General features: G+C 54.5%; 6 protein-coding genes across 6 annotated transcripts; 2 read left to right on the forward strand and 4 right to left on the reverse strand.

The window, feature by feature from the left end:
• Positions 1-628: 628 nt before the first annotated feature.
• On the forward strand, positions 629-2359 carry CCMA1212_001855 (uncharacterized protein; the record flags this gene model as incomplete). Its single annotated transcript, XM_073699266.1, has 3 exons — positions 629-633; positions 853-1823; positions 1878-2359. The coding sequence occupies 3 exons, from the start codon at positions 629-631 to the stop codon at positions 2357-2359; spliced, it is 1458 nt and encodes a 485-aa protein (XP_073562235.1).
• A 455-nt stretch (positions 2360-2814) lies between these two features.
• Positions 2815-3081, reverse strand: CCMA1212_001856 (uncharacterized protein; the record flags this gene model as incomplete). Its single annotated transcript, XM_073699267.1, has 1 exon — positions 2815-3081. One exon carries the CDS (start codon positions 3079-3081, stop codon positions 2815-2817), a length of 267 nt encoding a protein of 88 aa, XP_073562236.1.
• Positions 3082-3663: 582 nt separating this feature from the next.
• On the reverse strand, positions 3664-4863 carry CCMA1212_001857 (Monoacylglycerol lipase ABHD12; the record flags this gene model as incomplete). The annotated part of the gene is made up of 1 exon (XM_073699268.1): positions 3664-4863. One exon carries the CDS (start codon positions 4861-4863, stop codon positions 3664-3666), a length of 1200 nt encoding a protein of 399 aa, XP_073562237.1.
• Positions 4864-6144: 1281 nt separating this feature from the next.
• CCMA1212_001858 (uncharacterized protein) lies at positions 6145-7584 on the forward strand (the record flags this gene model as incomplete). The annotated part of the gene is made up of 1 exon (XM_073699269.1): positions 6145-7584. The coding sequence occupies one exon, from the start codon at positions 6145-6147 to the stop codon at positions 7582-7584; it is 1440 nt and encodes a 479-aa protein (XP_073562238.1).
• Positions 7585-8002: 418 nt separating this feature from the next.
• Positions 8003-9007, reverse strand: CCMA1212_001859 (uncharacterized protein; the record flags this gene model as incomplete). The annotated part of the gene is made up of 1 exon (XM_073699270.1): positions 8003-9007. One exon carries the CDS (start codon positions 9005-9007, stop codon positions 8003-8005), a length of 1005 nt encoding a protein of 334 aa, XP_073562239.1.
• Positions 9008-9649: 642 nt separating this feature from the next.
• Positions 9650-14084, reverse strand: CCMA1212_001860 (uncharacterized protein; the record flags this gene model as incomplete). The annotated part of the gene is made up of 4 exons (XM_073699271.1): positions 9650-9790; positions 9846-13766; positions 13832-13943; positions 14017-14084. 4 exons carry the CDS (start codon positions 14082-14084, stop codon positions 9650-9652), a joined length of 4242 nt encoding a protein of 1413 aa, XP_073561750.1.
• Positions 14085-14225: the final 141 nt, after the last annotated feature.

Below are 14225 nucleotides of genomic sequence, written 5' to 3' on the forward strand. Positions count from 1 at the left end.
AGATGCGTTGGCAAGTGCAGTTGCCCTGCAGTTGCACAATTCACGTACGAGGTGTTGGCTCTTTCCTCAGCCTCGCTGCATGTAGTAAACGGTAAACAACCTCGTCTTGAGCAAGTCACAAAGCCCGCGCGGGGAAAATATGCCTGGGGCCGCGCTTTACGGCCAACAACACGTCGTATCGATTCCCACCACAGCGGCTAACAGCTCAAAATAGTGGACTGAAGCATCATATTTGTCCTTTGGAAGCAAATGACTGGACAGCTGTGTATGTTGAGTCCTAGAGCGAGTGCATCGCCTGACCCCCAAATGGTGGATCCTGTTGTTGGCCTCCCACACATGGACTCTCGATAGCTCCGTCTCCTGATTTCCACTTGTCAATCTCCATGAGGTAGGTAACTGCCAGGCGCATCGTTCGTTTGACCTTTTTCTACTCTGTGCTTCCTGCCTCCAACGTGACGAAGCATCTCAAATATCTAAAGCCTAAAAGTGTCCATACGGCGCACCTCAACTCAGCCTTGCCGTGTGTGTCCGCGAGAAAGAAAAGCTTACTCGGAATCAGCACGCAGAATGACAGCAGCAAAAATGCCAGCCGCTTCTGGGTCCAGCGGCCTGGAGCGTGGCACAGACAATGAGGTGCGCGACTCCCCCTCCTTTCTCAATCTTGAACTCATCGAGGAGACGCTCATAATGGTTTGGCTCGTACCAGGTGAAATGTGTACCCTACCAACAACGACAGCGTCAAGGCCAATTCAAGGCAGATGATGCATTTCCAGAGAAATTGCAAGAGAGTGCGGAGACTTCTGGTGCAAAGCAAGCCACATGCCATCAAGACATCTGCTCGCGGAATACCAGTGGCGACGCAACATCCCTGGATAGCAAACCGAGCCATGAGGGCAGATCAGCCGGAATCATCGGAAGGATTACTGGAGCAGTCGGGGCAATGATTCCCGGCAAAGCGCGACAGAAAGATGAACGCAGTGTTGGTAAACAAAGACGACCTCCCACTCCAAAGTCCCATGAGCCAGCCGGAAAGCTTCAGGAGCAGACAAAGCACCAAGTCAGTAAACCCCAGGAGCAGGATCCGGGGCCACAAACCAAACAAAAGCAGGAATCCGACAGACCGCTCGAGTCGAGGCGAATAATAGAAGAGAATGCAAAGCAAGAAGCAGCCAGACTCCGTGACCAGCTTCACAGGGTCCAAGCAGAAGCAAAGCAAGAAACAGGCACACTCCTTGACCAGGTTCACAATCTTCAAACTAAATCAAAGCAAGACGCGCGCAAGCTACAACAAATGTCCATGGATGCTGAGAACATGAAGAATGTTGTGTGCGCGCTGCGAGATGACCTTGAGAAGGCAAACACCAGAGTGGCTGCACTTGAGAAAACCGCTGCCGAGAATGAGGCGATAATCACTCAAGCCAACGCAACAGCCGTCTCTAAGCTCGCTAGCAATGTGTCTAGAGGGTTCACCGATGACATGATCAGAGAAGCTCTCAAGAAGTTCTTCCAGACAGACTTTTTCTCCTGGTGTGCCGACTTGTGTACTGAACAAATTAAGACCGAAGACACTGCCGTTGCATCACATCAGCTTCTTCATACCGGTATCACCAACTCGAGCCCCAAGTACCTGAACAGCGCAGAGTATCTCAAATTCCACCCAGACATGCCTGACGGAAGCGGTCCTTTGATGCTGCTCCAAGCAGCTTTGGCCACAAGGCTCTGCGGTTTGTATCTGAGTGATGCTTTTTTTCTTGCGGAAGAATTACCCTCAAGCCACGAAGGCCGTGTCAAGCTGTATCAATTCGAGCGGCACTTTGGTCGAGGTATGCTCCTTTGGTACTCGCATTGTACAAGTTGAACATACTAACTGTCTATAGCGCAGCCAGATGAAGCCATCAACTGGAGGATACAGACTGTGGAATGCTTGGAAAAGTCCATCTTCATGACAGAAGAGATTCTCAAGAGAGAGGCGGATAGATTTGTGAAAGATTACTTCTTCTTGCTTTCTCTTGAGAAATATGACCCTGAGGCCAGCAAAGACCTTGTTCAGATCTTTGCCGACTTTGCTACTTTAGCATTAAAGCTATGGAAGTCGCGAACCCATGTCGGATGGTGCAACACGGTGGGCTTCGGGGAGACGGCTTTCGAACTGGGGAATCCATGGGTAGAGGTCGAGTCATCTTTGGCGTCGAGAATGGGCCAGCGATTGAACGGTCGTCCGATTGGGCTCATCATTCGACCGATGATTGTATCAAGGACCCTGGCCAAGGACGGAAAATGGCAAGAGGTGATTTGGCTTAAAGCTCTTGCATGGGTATCAGGAGAGGACGATCCTGAGGACTTGATGGCTCTGATATAAATGGATGCTATGGCGTAAATTGGTGGCAAGCACGTTGCTGTGACTGATGGACGAGAGTCAACCGTGGAAAGAGTCTTCTATAAGTATAGCTCAAACATCATTCACAGGGATGTGGATAGACTTTGAGTGAGACGAGTTATAATACGCTTGATCAGATACTTTAGAGCGTCGTAACTTCACATTACGAGATATCATGATCTGGAAATATTGTGTGAAAAGAAGTTAAGATATTCTTTTCTAAACAAAGTCGCAGTAGCAGCGACGGGAGACAGACAAGTAATACTCTCTTAGGTGCTAGTAGAGAAGCATTCATTCAACCGGCAATCCTCCGCTCTCCAAACCGCTGTCCAACCTCCCCCCTGAACCACGGATATCCCACAGGATATCCCACAATCATAACCCCTCTCCATGCAACCGCAGTCCATCTCCCCGGATTCAAGTACGATAAACCGTCCTCAGGGCAAGGCGCGCAAGATATCCTGCCAATTCTGAATGCTTCTTTCATGGCCGTAGTCGCCGTCCCCATACAGGGCCTGCACCTCCTGGCGCAGCTTGATAATGTCGGCCACAACCTGGCGCTTCAGCCGGCCCAGGTCGGCGAAGCTGCTGTTCGGGAACTGCTGCGGTTGGTTTCCCGTAGCACGGTGAAGCATCTCTGTCTCGATATTGTCGAAGGAGGCTTCGTAGTTCTTGTAGCCTTGGTACAGTTCTTGGCGAGACATTGCAACGGTGGGTTGTTTGTGGATGCTTGTCTGGTATGCTAGCGCGCAGGCTGTTGCTTCTTGTGTTCAGAGTCTTTGTTGTGTGAAATTGACAGGTGTTTGAAGCTGGTTGAATAGAGGAGATATCAAGTCGAAAGGGCGGAACTTTTGCCATTTTATATTCTGTCTCCATGTCTCTCACTTACAGCCTCGTCATGTAGCCGTAAACCTAACCTTCAATAGTCTCGTCTATACACAATCCTTCAGCAGCTGCGCCATCACGAGGCTCAGTGATGATGGTGCTGCGCTGTAGCTCAATCATTCGCTCTATGAAATCAAAGCAACAGTTCAAAGATGCAGGCTGGCGCTAGGACGTTATGGGCAACTTTCCTATTCGTAACCATCACCATCACGACGCATCATCTCGACAAATTATTATGCCATATATACTAACACTGCCGTTAGCTATTGAGAGAATGAAGGCAGCGGGTAAGGCTACGGAAAGCAGACTTCAGCCTGACAGTCACATAGCATACAAAAAGTTGCCCATCATGTTGTGTCATTCCCATATTCTATCTATTCTATTCTCAGCTCGGCTTTTACTCACATGACCTCTCGCTGAAAAGCCCTCCAAACTGCCATGCTAACAACTGGATACGACATGATTCTATCGTGCAGCCCCCATTTCGAGATTGCTTCCCGTAGGCTGCCCTTTTGCGTGTTCTGTTGCACAACCCAGCCTCCACCCAGCAACTCTGACCTTGAGGCGGCCTTTTCCTCCTCAAGCTCCTCATAACTGACACCATGAGGTGACGATGCGTTCACAGCATGCCAGTACAGCTTGTCGCTGTGTTCCCAAGGAATGTCATAATCGTCTTCAGCGTGAATAATCGTGACGTGGTACCGCGCGGCATCATCAGAAGACATCTCGCAGAACCGCACAAATTCCGCAAGCTTGTCCTTGGACGGCCACTTGGCGACTATGAAGCGGTTAAAAAAGTCCAGCAGCCGGGGGAAGCGGGCAATGGGATCGAGCAACGGAACCGTGCCCGCAATCCTGTACGTCGCCGTCAGCTGCTCGACGTCGGCAAACGGAGCCACAAGAACCATGCCCGAGAAGAATATCGGGGTGGCAACTTGTGTAGCCAGATGATGGGCCAGAGAGACGGTGACTGCCGTGCCGAGTGACTGCGAGAAGAGGACAATGCGGGACGGTGGAATCTGAGCGACTTCCATAGCCCATTTGGCCAGCGCAAGAGCATCATTCAACAGCCCGGGCTCAGACGGCGTTCCAGTGCTGGTGCCGAAGCCACGGTAGTCGATGGCCACTGTGTGAATCTTGTCGGGGTTCAGTGCAGACATGGCTCGGTAACTCGGCGGCCGCCAGCCAGATCCTAATGTGCCAGCCGCTCCATGAAGATACAGCACCAGCAGAGAGTCTGGATCATCGCGCAGCAGCTTGAAGCCGAGTCGCGAAGTGATGTCCAGCGCAAGCCCGGCGGGCTCATCTATCAGCTCCTTCTCATGTTTCTTGTACAGTCCAAGCGGTAGAATGTGCCAGGCATGCAATGTTTCGCCATCACTCGTGTCCAACAGAAAAGGCGTGACTTGGTTATGAAGAAATCCCCATTGCTCGGGGACATTGACGTCTTGACCCCAGGTCAAGGTGATCTTATTCAGATAGATGGCTTGGTTCTGACAAGCGGGGATAGTCAAGACGCCGAGAAATAAAAAGTATCCCACTGTTGAGGCGACAAGGGCGTAGATGCCGGATTTCACCACTGTGCCGATTTCGTAGCCCATGGCGATTGTGTCTCTACTGCGAGACGGGCTGCCCGAGTTGATGTGAGGGGGGAATTGGTGTTTCAATATCCGGCTGCCTGCTTGGGGGTTACTGGAGCATCAAGGCCACATTGAGGGTGGTGTGGCTGTCGCTGGAAGCATGGACAAAGATCGTAAAAGAAGAGAACAACGATTCGCGTTTAATCGTGAGCAAGGCTACCCACATTGAGGCCGTGAGGCATAAACTATGACGGATACATAGGGCTTGCTCTTGAAGGACGAAATTGGGAGCAGCACTAGCTAAGCGCCGGCTTGTCTCCCCCCCTGACTATGGCCGGGTGTAGCCGCCGACCGAGTGGAGATAAACAGGAGATGAAACGAGAATCCTGCTGTAATCTGCATGTGATACAGTAGACCGAGAACCAACACCAACAAGTGCTTCGTGAATCTCGCGAATGTGCAAGTGAGAGGTGCTGTTCCTCAATACTCAAAACCAATTACCAACAGGTGAGTTATACACGTATATGGCACCTGCCGATGAATGGGCGTAAGAGATATAGGTACAGTAGGTACGTAATGGCCTGCCAGGTTGGATAATCGCATGCTCGATAGCGAGAGGCACCAACCAAGGCACACACGTTGTCCCACAACTTGATACATAACAGCCTCCTTTTTTTTTTTTTTTTTTTTTTTTTTGCTGCTTGCGGGAAAGAGCAGGAAAATGGTTTTGAATAGAAGGATTCATCCATAAATAGTTAGCCTCAGCGGATGATTTAGCCGCCGTCAACGAGCAAGCGATGAAGATGTCGTCCCATGTCCCCGACTCACGCTCGGTCATGACATGGCCATCGCTTAGACGACATCCAATAAGACTGACTGAAAAGGTCTCTTACACAACCAACAACACCTTCGTCATATTTCCGCCTGCAAGACCCCGACGACAATGGAGGGCTAGCAAGCTGCAGTTTTGGGCCCGGGGAGTTGGTGTGGCTCGGTTTAAAGTATATGCTGCACTGTTCTCTACGGGAGGGTTCTATAATTACGATGTTGTTGGTTTCAGGCAGTGCTCTGCAGAGCGAGGATGGCACCGTATGTAGAGCCTGAAATCTTCAGGGAGACCCAAGGGGTGCAACTGGCGGCGCAGAGAGAAAGGAAAATCACCGCGTCTGGATATATACCGCTCAGCCTGACTTACAGCGAAGAACTCGACATGTTCGCACCTTGAAGTCGGCAAACAAATACTTGCTATTATGTGATGGTCTTTCTTCTCCCTGTTAACGCCTAGCCATTTGCTGCCTTATCATGCGACCTCGACGATTTGTTACCTTCTTCATCTTCTTCCTCCATACTGCCACATCTGCCCCAACAGGACCTTGGACAAACTCCACCAACGCGACCGATACCACCACCCAAGGCCAAATTCTCTCCCAATATACGCTTGTCGTTCCTTCAGATGGTAAAATTACCACATGGATCGGCGGGCCCAACATCCGCGGCACGTGGGATATTTTGTGGACGTGCCTTGCAACAGTCTTCATCTGCACTTACACCCTCCTCTGTCTGAATCTCCCTGCACAGAGTGACTCCCTCGCTGTCTTGGCCCGCCGACGAGTCCTCTGGATGGCCCTCTCCATCATTGGACCCGAGATAGTCCTGAGCTACGCATCTGGGCAATGGAGCCGGGCCAAGCACGCAGTTGAGGCGTTTGCCAGGTCGGGCCACAAGTCGTTCAACATGCGACTAGGCTTCTTCGCAGACATGGGAGGGTTTATGCTGCACCCCAAGGACCACGACTCGTTTGAACCATTCCCCCTTAATGCAAAACAGCTTCACTGGTTGGTCGTAAACGGCCACGTCAACTACCCTGACGTTGATCATGCAAAGGAGATCTGGGACAAGTCCAAGCAAGACCAGCTTGCCAGATTCATCACAGCTTTCCAGATTGGCTATTTCGTTCTTCAATGCATCGGACGTGCCGCACAAAAGCTCACCATCACAACGTTGGAGCTCAACACTCTGGCAATTGTTGTCTGCTCGCTCATGACGTCGTTTATCTGGCAGCACAAGCCCTCGAACGTGCAGACCCCGATCGCTCTATACACCAGATCTACCATTGCGGATCTCAACGGCGGCCGCCTGTGGCGAAACACTCTTCTGGACTTCGTCGACGTCAACGGGCCCGGCTGGTCCATGAATGTGCAGCCATTCATGGGCATGCCAGTCATCCCCGAAAAGAGGCCAATCCAGCGCATCCCCAACGACCGATTTCCGATGAACCCTTACGGCATCCAAGAATACTGCGTGTGCTTCGCCACCTTGTTGTTTACCGGAATTCACGTGGCGGGCTCCGGCTTTTCGTTCCCAACCACCACGGAGAAGATATTGTGGCAGACGGCGAGCTGGCTCTTGTTCGCGGTCACAGCAGTCTTCTGGATCTTCGAGACAATGGCATCGTGGACACGGCTGGGCCGCTGGAAATGGATATACTTGTGGGTCACCGATCGGAAGAAGCTGTCGAACTTTGAAGCGATCAGGATGGAGGAGAGGAGGAGGAGGCAAGAGACGAGCAATGAGAGAACCACGCTTCCGTTGCCCTGGGAGTTTTGGACAATCATGCCCGTGGCCGTGGTGTATGGGATCGCGAGGATGTATCTCATTGTTGAAGCGTTTCTGGAGTTTCGAAAGGTTGATGCGACGGCCTACCTTGAAGTTGATTGGGCATCATACATGCCGCACATATGATTTCATGAAGTAATTTAATGAAGATGATGACTTCTTCCTGATAATTGAGCAGTGTCCCTAGACCGAGTTTAGTTTGGGCACCCGAGCTGTCCATATAGACACGCGAGTTCATGGGTCTGATGTTGAGGCCAAGGGTTACTATGGGAATACAGCACTCAAGATGACGAGGCTCAATGAGAATCAGAACATTATAAAGCTTCTGATAGGAGGCTGGAGCGGATGCCGGAGAGGACAGTGACCAGACAGCACTATGATGGGACGTGATGCCTGAAACGAAGTAACTATGAGATACAATAGAACTAGAAATCCTCATGTGGTATATCGCTATGGGCCATCTTTCTCGTGGGAACAATCCTTGTACAAGGACCACATCACTCGCTCCATCTTAAAACGCACCACAACATCATCATCATCATCATCACCCTCCCTCCTCACCCCTAACCCTCGTCCCGTCCAACCTCCAAACGCTCCCATCCAAAGCCCCCCTCCTCGCCCACTCCGTCACCAGCTGAAGCGGCGTCTCATCCCCGTAAAACGGCAACGGCACCTCAAACACCTCCACCGTCATCTTCTCCTCCGGATCAATCTCCCCCCACCTCTCCGTCCTCACCACCCCCAAATCATACACCAGATCCATCAGCACAACCTTAATCTCCCTGCCCAGCCGCGCATCGTCCCGCGGCAACTTGTGGAAGTACTCATCCTTGATGTTCACCGCGTCCACCCCCACCGGCCGTGCAAGCACAACGTGCTCCAGCATCGGCAGCGTCGCAATGTCCCACCACAGCCAGTGGCTGTCCATCGGCACCCCAAAGAGCACCAGCCGCCGCAGCTCCGGCCACAGCCGCCACACGTCCGTGTTGCCCTCGGGCACGCTCAGCGCGGGATAGCTCCCCAGGCACGCAAACTCCTCCAGCCGGTGCAGCTGCTCGAAGCCGTCCCGCAGCGTCCGCCGCACGCCCAGGTGGCCGTCGTCCAGCGGGTCCAGGCTCCCAAACGGCATCTGCACCACCAGCCGCCGCAGCGTCTCGCACACCTCGCACAGCAGCTCCCGCACCCCCGCCGCCGTCGACAGGTCGTCCAGCGACGCCCCAAACGGCGCCAGGTACAGCGCCGTCATGTGCCGCAGCGACAGCACCGGCGGCAGGCCCGGCACCAGCCGCGGCACGCACAGCAGCACGGCCGCCAGCCGCCGGCCCGAGTCGACGAACATGCACCGCTCCCGCAGCAGCCGCGTCGCCCGCGCGTATGTCGCCCGCGATGTCCTCGTCAGCGCCAGCAGCGTCTTGGTGGCCGAGTGCGAGGCCGGCAGAAGCTGTAGCGGATTCGGCGGCAGTACGGCGTCGACGACGAGGAGCAGCAGCTCGGGCGGGAGAGCTGGCGATGTCGGGGACGGAGGCGTAGAAGGGCTTGGTGATGGCATCTCGTCTGCCGGTCCGGCGGGGCGTGGAGAGGAGTGAAGAAGCTCCATCAGCTGCCAGCTGGCTGCCACATGTTTAGCAAAGAAGGGACAAGTCGTGGCTGAAGTCTTTCCAGATCCTTCAGCTGGCGAGGCTGTGATGCAAGGTTGAGTGAGGTTCCTTGGTCAAGGTTCGGCTTGTGCTTCGTTAGACATCGGCTGAAGTTAGGCCCAGAGGTACGTACATCGCCAACTCCACTCTGGTTTATGCCTCAATGGTGATCAAACACACAACAGCTCGACTCAAGCAGCAACTCTTGTGAGATGAAACTGCAGCGTCAGAGAATTTGGAATTATATACGGCATCCTATGCCATATCGTCTACGTCATGCTGTCTAGAACAGTCTACCATTATCCCCCCTTCCCAATTCAGAGATGTCATAATATGAAAATCTATAGGTGCTTAGGTAGGCATCTGCGAAACCTTTCAATAATCCCCCAAACGCCGTACAGTAAGTCTCCCAGCAACCAAAAAAGAAGAAGTTCCAAGATGAAACAATACACATGCTATAGCGACGCGGTGTCCCAGTCCACCGCTTCAACGCCGTCCGTGACCCTTCCCTCCATATCCATTCTGTGCACTCCTATTCTCAGCATCCGTGACCATCACCGCTTCTTGGGCGCGCTCTCATAGCTAAAGTCCAGACTCCAGAGCTGGTCCCACAGAACGGAAGTCCTCAGCGGGCTGGCAGCAATAGAGCTCTTGCGCCGCTGGATCCCGTGCGGCTGAGGCTGTGGCTGCGGCTGCTGTCACGAACCGATCAGTGACCTAGGGCCCAAGTAGAGAGTCAACGGCTCGTACCTCGGGGTCCTTGCCCGACTTGTCCTGCGAAGACGCCTCGCCTCCTCGCTGCCCGCCCTCGGTGTTGGCAGCACTTAGCACGCTGCCTTGGACCGGGCTGGTCGCCGTTGGCGTTTCGGGCGCAGCGGCACGGAGAGAGTTGGTCTCGCTCGCCAGCGCGCTGTTCTTGAGCAGCGCCGTTCCGCCGGCGATGTGGAACGGCAGGGCCTTCTTAGACGCCGAGCTGCTCCGGCGGCTCTCCAGGCTCTTGGAAAGCGTCTTGTTGATGCCTTCGATGCTAGTTATGCTATCCCGGCTCCTCCCTTTGCCCTTGGCTGCGTGGGACTGAATATTAGCCGTGGCCTCGACGGTAGTGGCCGCAACGGTGGATTTACCCATCCCTGGCGTTGCCGGCGCCCCTGCCTTATCCTCTTGGGCGTCTATGAGATACCATCGCAGGCCGTCAGACAGCTGGAAGGGATTGTCGTGCTCCTCGTCGTTGGAGTCGGTCTCGTTGCTCGGCTGAAGGCTCTTGGAAAGATCCACGACACGCTCCTGAATCTTGGAGATTCGCGCGACAAGCCACTCGCGGTGACGCAGCCGATGGCCATCCTGCTCCCGGAGGAAGTAGTGCGGGAATCCCACGTTGAAGGCAGCCCAGGCTCCGGCTTGCTGGTTGCGGGTGGGCAGAAAAAGAGCCAGGTCGCCTTCCTTGAAGTTCCTAAACGCAATCTTGTTATGAGAGTCCTTTTGTAAGCTGTGCGCCCGGTCTCTGTACGATCTAGCCTCCCGTTGCCACTTGCGCGCCTTGTGCTCCGCCTCCTTGACCCTGTGATAGATCGTGTCGGAGAACAAGTCGGTATCGAACGTGCCCAGCTTCTCCATGAACGCCTGGTATTTCTCGTCCTCGACAGACGGGTCGGAGTTATTGACCCAGTAGAGAAGCTCCAGATCGGCGCTATCAGTCATGGCACGGCCGCCCAGGCTGAGTGACCGGCGGATAGAGGAGCCAGGGTCGGACGAGTCGTTCGGGTTCGCGGCAAGCTTGTCGGATCGGGATACCCTCGTGATGACCATCTGGCCCGCGTCCCGGCTAATGGTGTACCCTACGCGTTCGAGGAGTCTAGTAAGACGGTCATTCTGAGAGTAGAGCCTCTGGGTAAGGTCCTTGGTTCGTCCGTCGCGCGCTTCGTATTGCGCGGTGAGAGCCGAGAGCTTCGACTGAACGTCTTCGAACCTCTGCTTGAAGAGTCGGGCCTCTTCTTCGAGGCTGCCAACCTGGGATTGTCGCCACGCAACCTCTTCTGAAAGCTCGGTAACCTTCTTCTCCTCCTTCTCGAGCTTCTTGCGGAGCGTCTCGGATCCCGTCTCGCCATCGGACAGCCGGCTGCGGAGCTGGTTCAGTTCATCCCTGCTCTCCGCCACTTCGCGCTCCAAAGCCGAGACCTTGGCCTTTTCTTCAGCGAGGTTCTCACGAGCATGCATTGTAGACATCTCCTGCGTGGCGAGATTCTCCTTCATCTGCGTCAGTTCGGCTCGGAGCTCCTTGGCGGAGCTGAGGGCCTTGTCGAGCTCGGACCTCAGAATCGACGTGTCGCTGCTTGAGTTACGTAGCTTCTCGACGAAGTCGGCTGCGTTGGAGAGAAGAGCCTCGCCCAAGTCAGCCTCATCAGCAGGCATGGCGGTGTCCGGCGACAGCTCAGCATGCAGCCTCTTCAGCCACTCGAGTCGGGACTCGGAAATCTCCTCCACCGTCTCAAGCTTCTTGGTTGTAACCCGGGCCTCTTCCCGCAGAGTGCGCAGCCGTCGTTCAGACGCGTCGAGCTGATCCCGCTGCATCTGCGTCTCCTTGCGGAGGAACTCGACCTGGCCCTGGGACCTGAGCATATCATCCTTTCGCTCCTTGTTAAGCTGCTCAATCTCCGCCTCGAGAGCTTGGATTCGCTCGTCAAAGGTGGCCTTTTCATTCTCCCGAGACTCTCCAAAGTGGTCCATCTCTTCTTCGGTATCTTCCAATCGAGCCTTGAGCGTCTTGATCTCCGTCTCCAGGGATATCCTCTCATCCATGAATTCCCGTTTCAGAGCTTCCATATTCTCCAAAAGATCCTTCTTTGTCGAGTTGACTTCTTCGATCCTATCTTTCATGTCGTCTCGCTCGTTGACGCGACTATCAAGGTCTTTCTGGAGCTCTGCCGAGCGCTTCTTTTCCTCGCGAAGCTCGTTTTCCAGCTGCGCTATCCGCTGCGAGAGCTGCTCCGTCCCGTCTGATAGTGGCTGTCGATCGTCAACACGAGCCGACTTGATTGACGAGATGGAGTTGTGTCTCGAATGCCCGTTTGCTCCCGGCAGCGGAAACAAGTTACCAGGACGCGAGGCTTGGCTCTGCCGGTGCAAGAGATCTTCGAGGCGGCGCACCCTGCTGTCGGCCGTCCTGAGCTTGTTCTCCAATCTGAGCTTCTCGTCCTGCAGAGAGGAGATGAGGTCCTCATCGCCGCGGATCATGAGCCCGCTCCTCCCCAATGCCGCCTCGTGCACGCTGCCGTTCTTGAACGCCTTGAGCCTTTTGGCCTGCTGCTTGGTCGGGGTGGAGAGTTCTTGGAGGAGCTTCGTGACATCATCGACGATCTCTTGGTCTACGTTCCGCTCCTGCAGCAGCTGAAGAAACTCTCCCAGCTCGGCTTTCCCGATTGCAGGCCAGGACAAATCCTCGCCGCGGAGATTGACTTCGAGCCCCATGACATTGGCGTCAAGGCCAGGCCCGTACATGCTGCCAACCATCTTCTGCCACTTCTTACGGCGCTTGGATTCTTCATCCTGAAACAAGGCCATCTCATTGGCAAGGGTCGATGAGTCGGTCTTGATCTTGTCGACCCACTCACGCCGACGGATGGCCTCGACCATGAAGGAGGCATACATGTAAGGCAGCTGCTGGATGAGCCGCAGGTAGTCAAAGGTTGTCATGTCGTCTTCGGATTGATTCAAGACATTGATTTGGTTCCTGACGCTGCTGTGCAGGGTGGTGATTTCAGTAATGTTCCGCATAAAGCTCACGGAATCTGCCGCGATGGTGTTTCGTGACTGCGTAGCGTACTGGGCCATCTCCTCCATCTCCTTTGCACGCTTCCGCAGAGTTGGAACCAGCCTTTCGGTGTGGATCGACGCCGTTTTGGAAGCCTGGGCTAGATCTCGCTGCGTGTTGCCGTAGTTGAGCGATGTACGATAGTCCGAGTCGATCTGCTTAACCACCACCTCGATGTCTTCCATCAGCTGCGACGAATCGGTGCTGTGGCCCAGGAGGGACCGATTCATCAACTGGTTAAAGTCGCCAACGAGTGCTTCCAGCGCCTGGTACATCTGGGTTGCCGCCCCGTCCAGCTCGCTGGCCTTTTGGCTGAACCTTCGATGGGCTGTGGGAGCAAGCTTGCCAGCCTTGTTGGCCGTCTCCTGCTCCACCAGGTCTTCCAGCGTTGGATTGGCCTTGTTCACTTGCCCACGGGTCATGAACTTGACCAAGGCGGGCGATATCGGTATGCTCTTGGCCAGGTCGAGATAACGCTCCCATGAAGAAACCAGCTGCTCGTGCTCCGCCAAGGCCGGCGTCACCCATTTCTTCAGGTCGTTGTACTTTGGCTCAATCTGCTTGACGCTGATCTCGACATTCGTGACGGCGGCATCCAGGCATCGGATCATCACGTCAATCTCGTCGTATCGGGTCTGTGCGGCAGCGTTCAATTGGGCGCAGTCGTCCTTGATGCGCGTCGCCCAGCTGCGGCGCTCCCTGCACAGCTCCTGCCATGACTTGATGGATTGGACATCGTCGATCGAGTTCGGGGCGTTGGAGATGGACTGGCGGCGAGGCGGCGCGACCTCCGATATGAGCGATGACGCACTCCCGGCAGAAGACGGCTGCGTGACACGGATGTCGTAGATGTATATCTCTTTCTGCAGAAGCGTCAGTCGGTCATGTCTTCTCCATTTTTTCCAGGGAAGGCCCAGCTGCCACATACCTCTGCGTGAAGACTCGCCCATTTCACGCTGCGGCCCTGGGGCGTCAAGGCAACAATGTGCTGCAGCGAAACGGCGCTATTCCGAGCCACCCACGATCGCAGGTCGTCAAGACTGTTGGCAACCACTTCAGCTCCCGCGCCGCGGACACGACGAGAACAAGACAGCACGAGGAGGACAAAGTTACCTGGCGAACTGCGCGATATCGACCTCCAGCCGCTGGCCCGTATGGGCAATCAACACCTGTGTAGCCATCCCAAGACATCTCCCGTCAAGCACAGAGCGGCGCTGGGCTCATACGAGGCGGTAATTCGAGAAGTAATCGTGATCGGATGGCAGCAAACGGACAAGGTCGAGTCATGTAGAACAGGGGAACCAAGAGAAGAAGAAAACGGC

This window comes from Trichoderma ghanense (assembly GCF_004382785.1).
Source record: "Trichoderma ghanense strain CCMA-1212 chromosome Unknown scaffold_1, whole genome shotgun sequence".
NCBI lineage: Eukaryota > Fungi > Ascomycota > Sordariomycetes > Hypocreales > Hypocreaceae > Trichoderma > Trichoderma ghanense.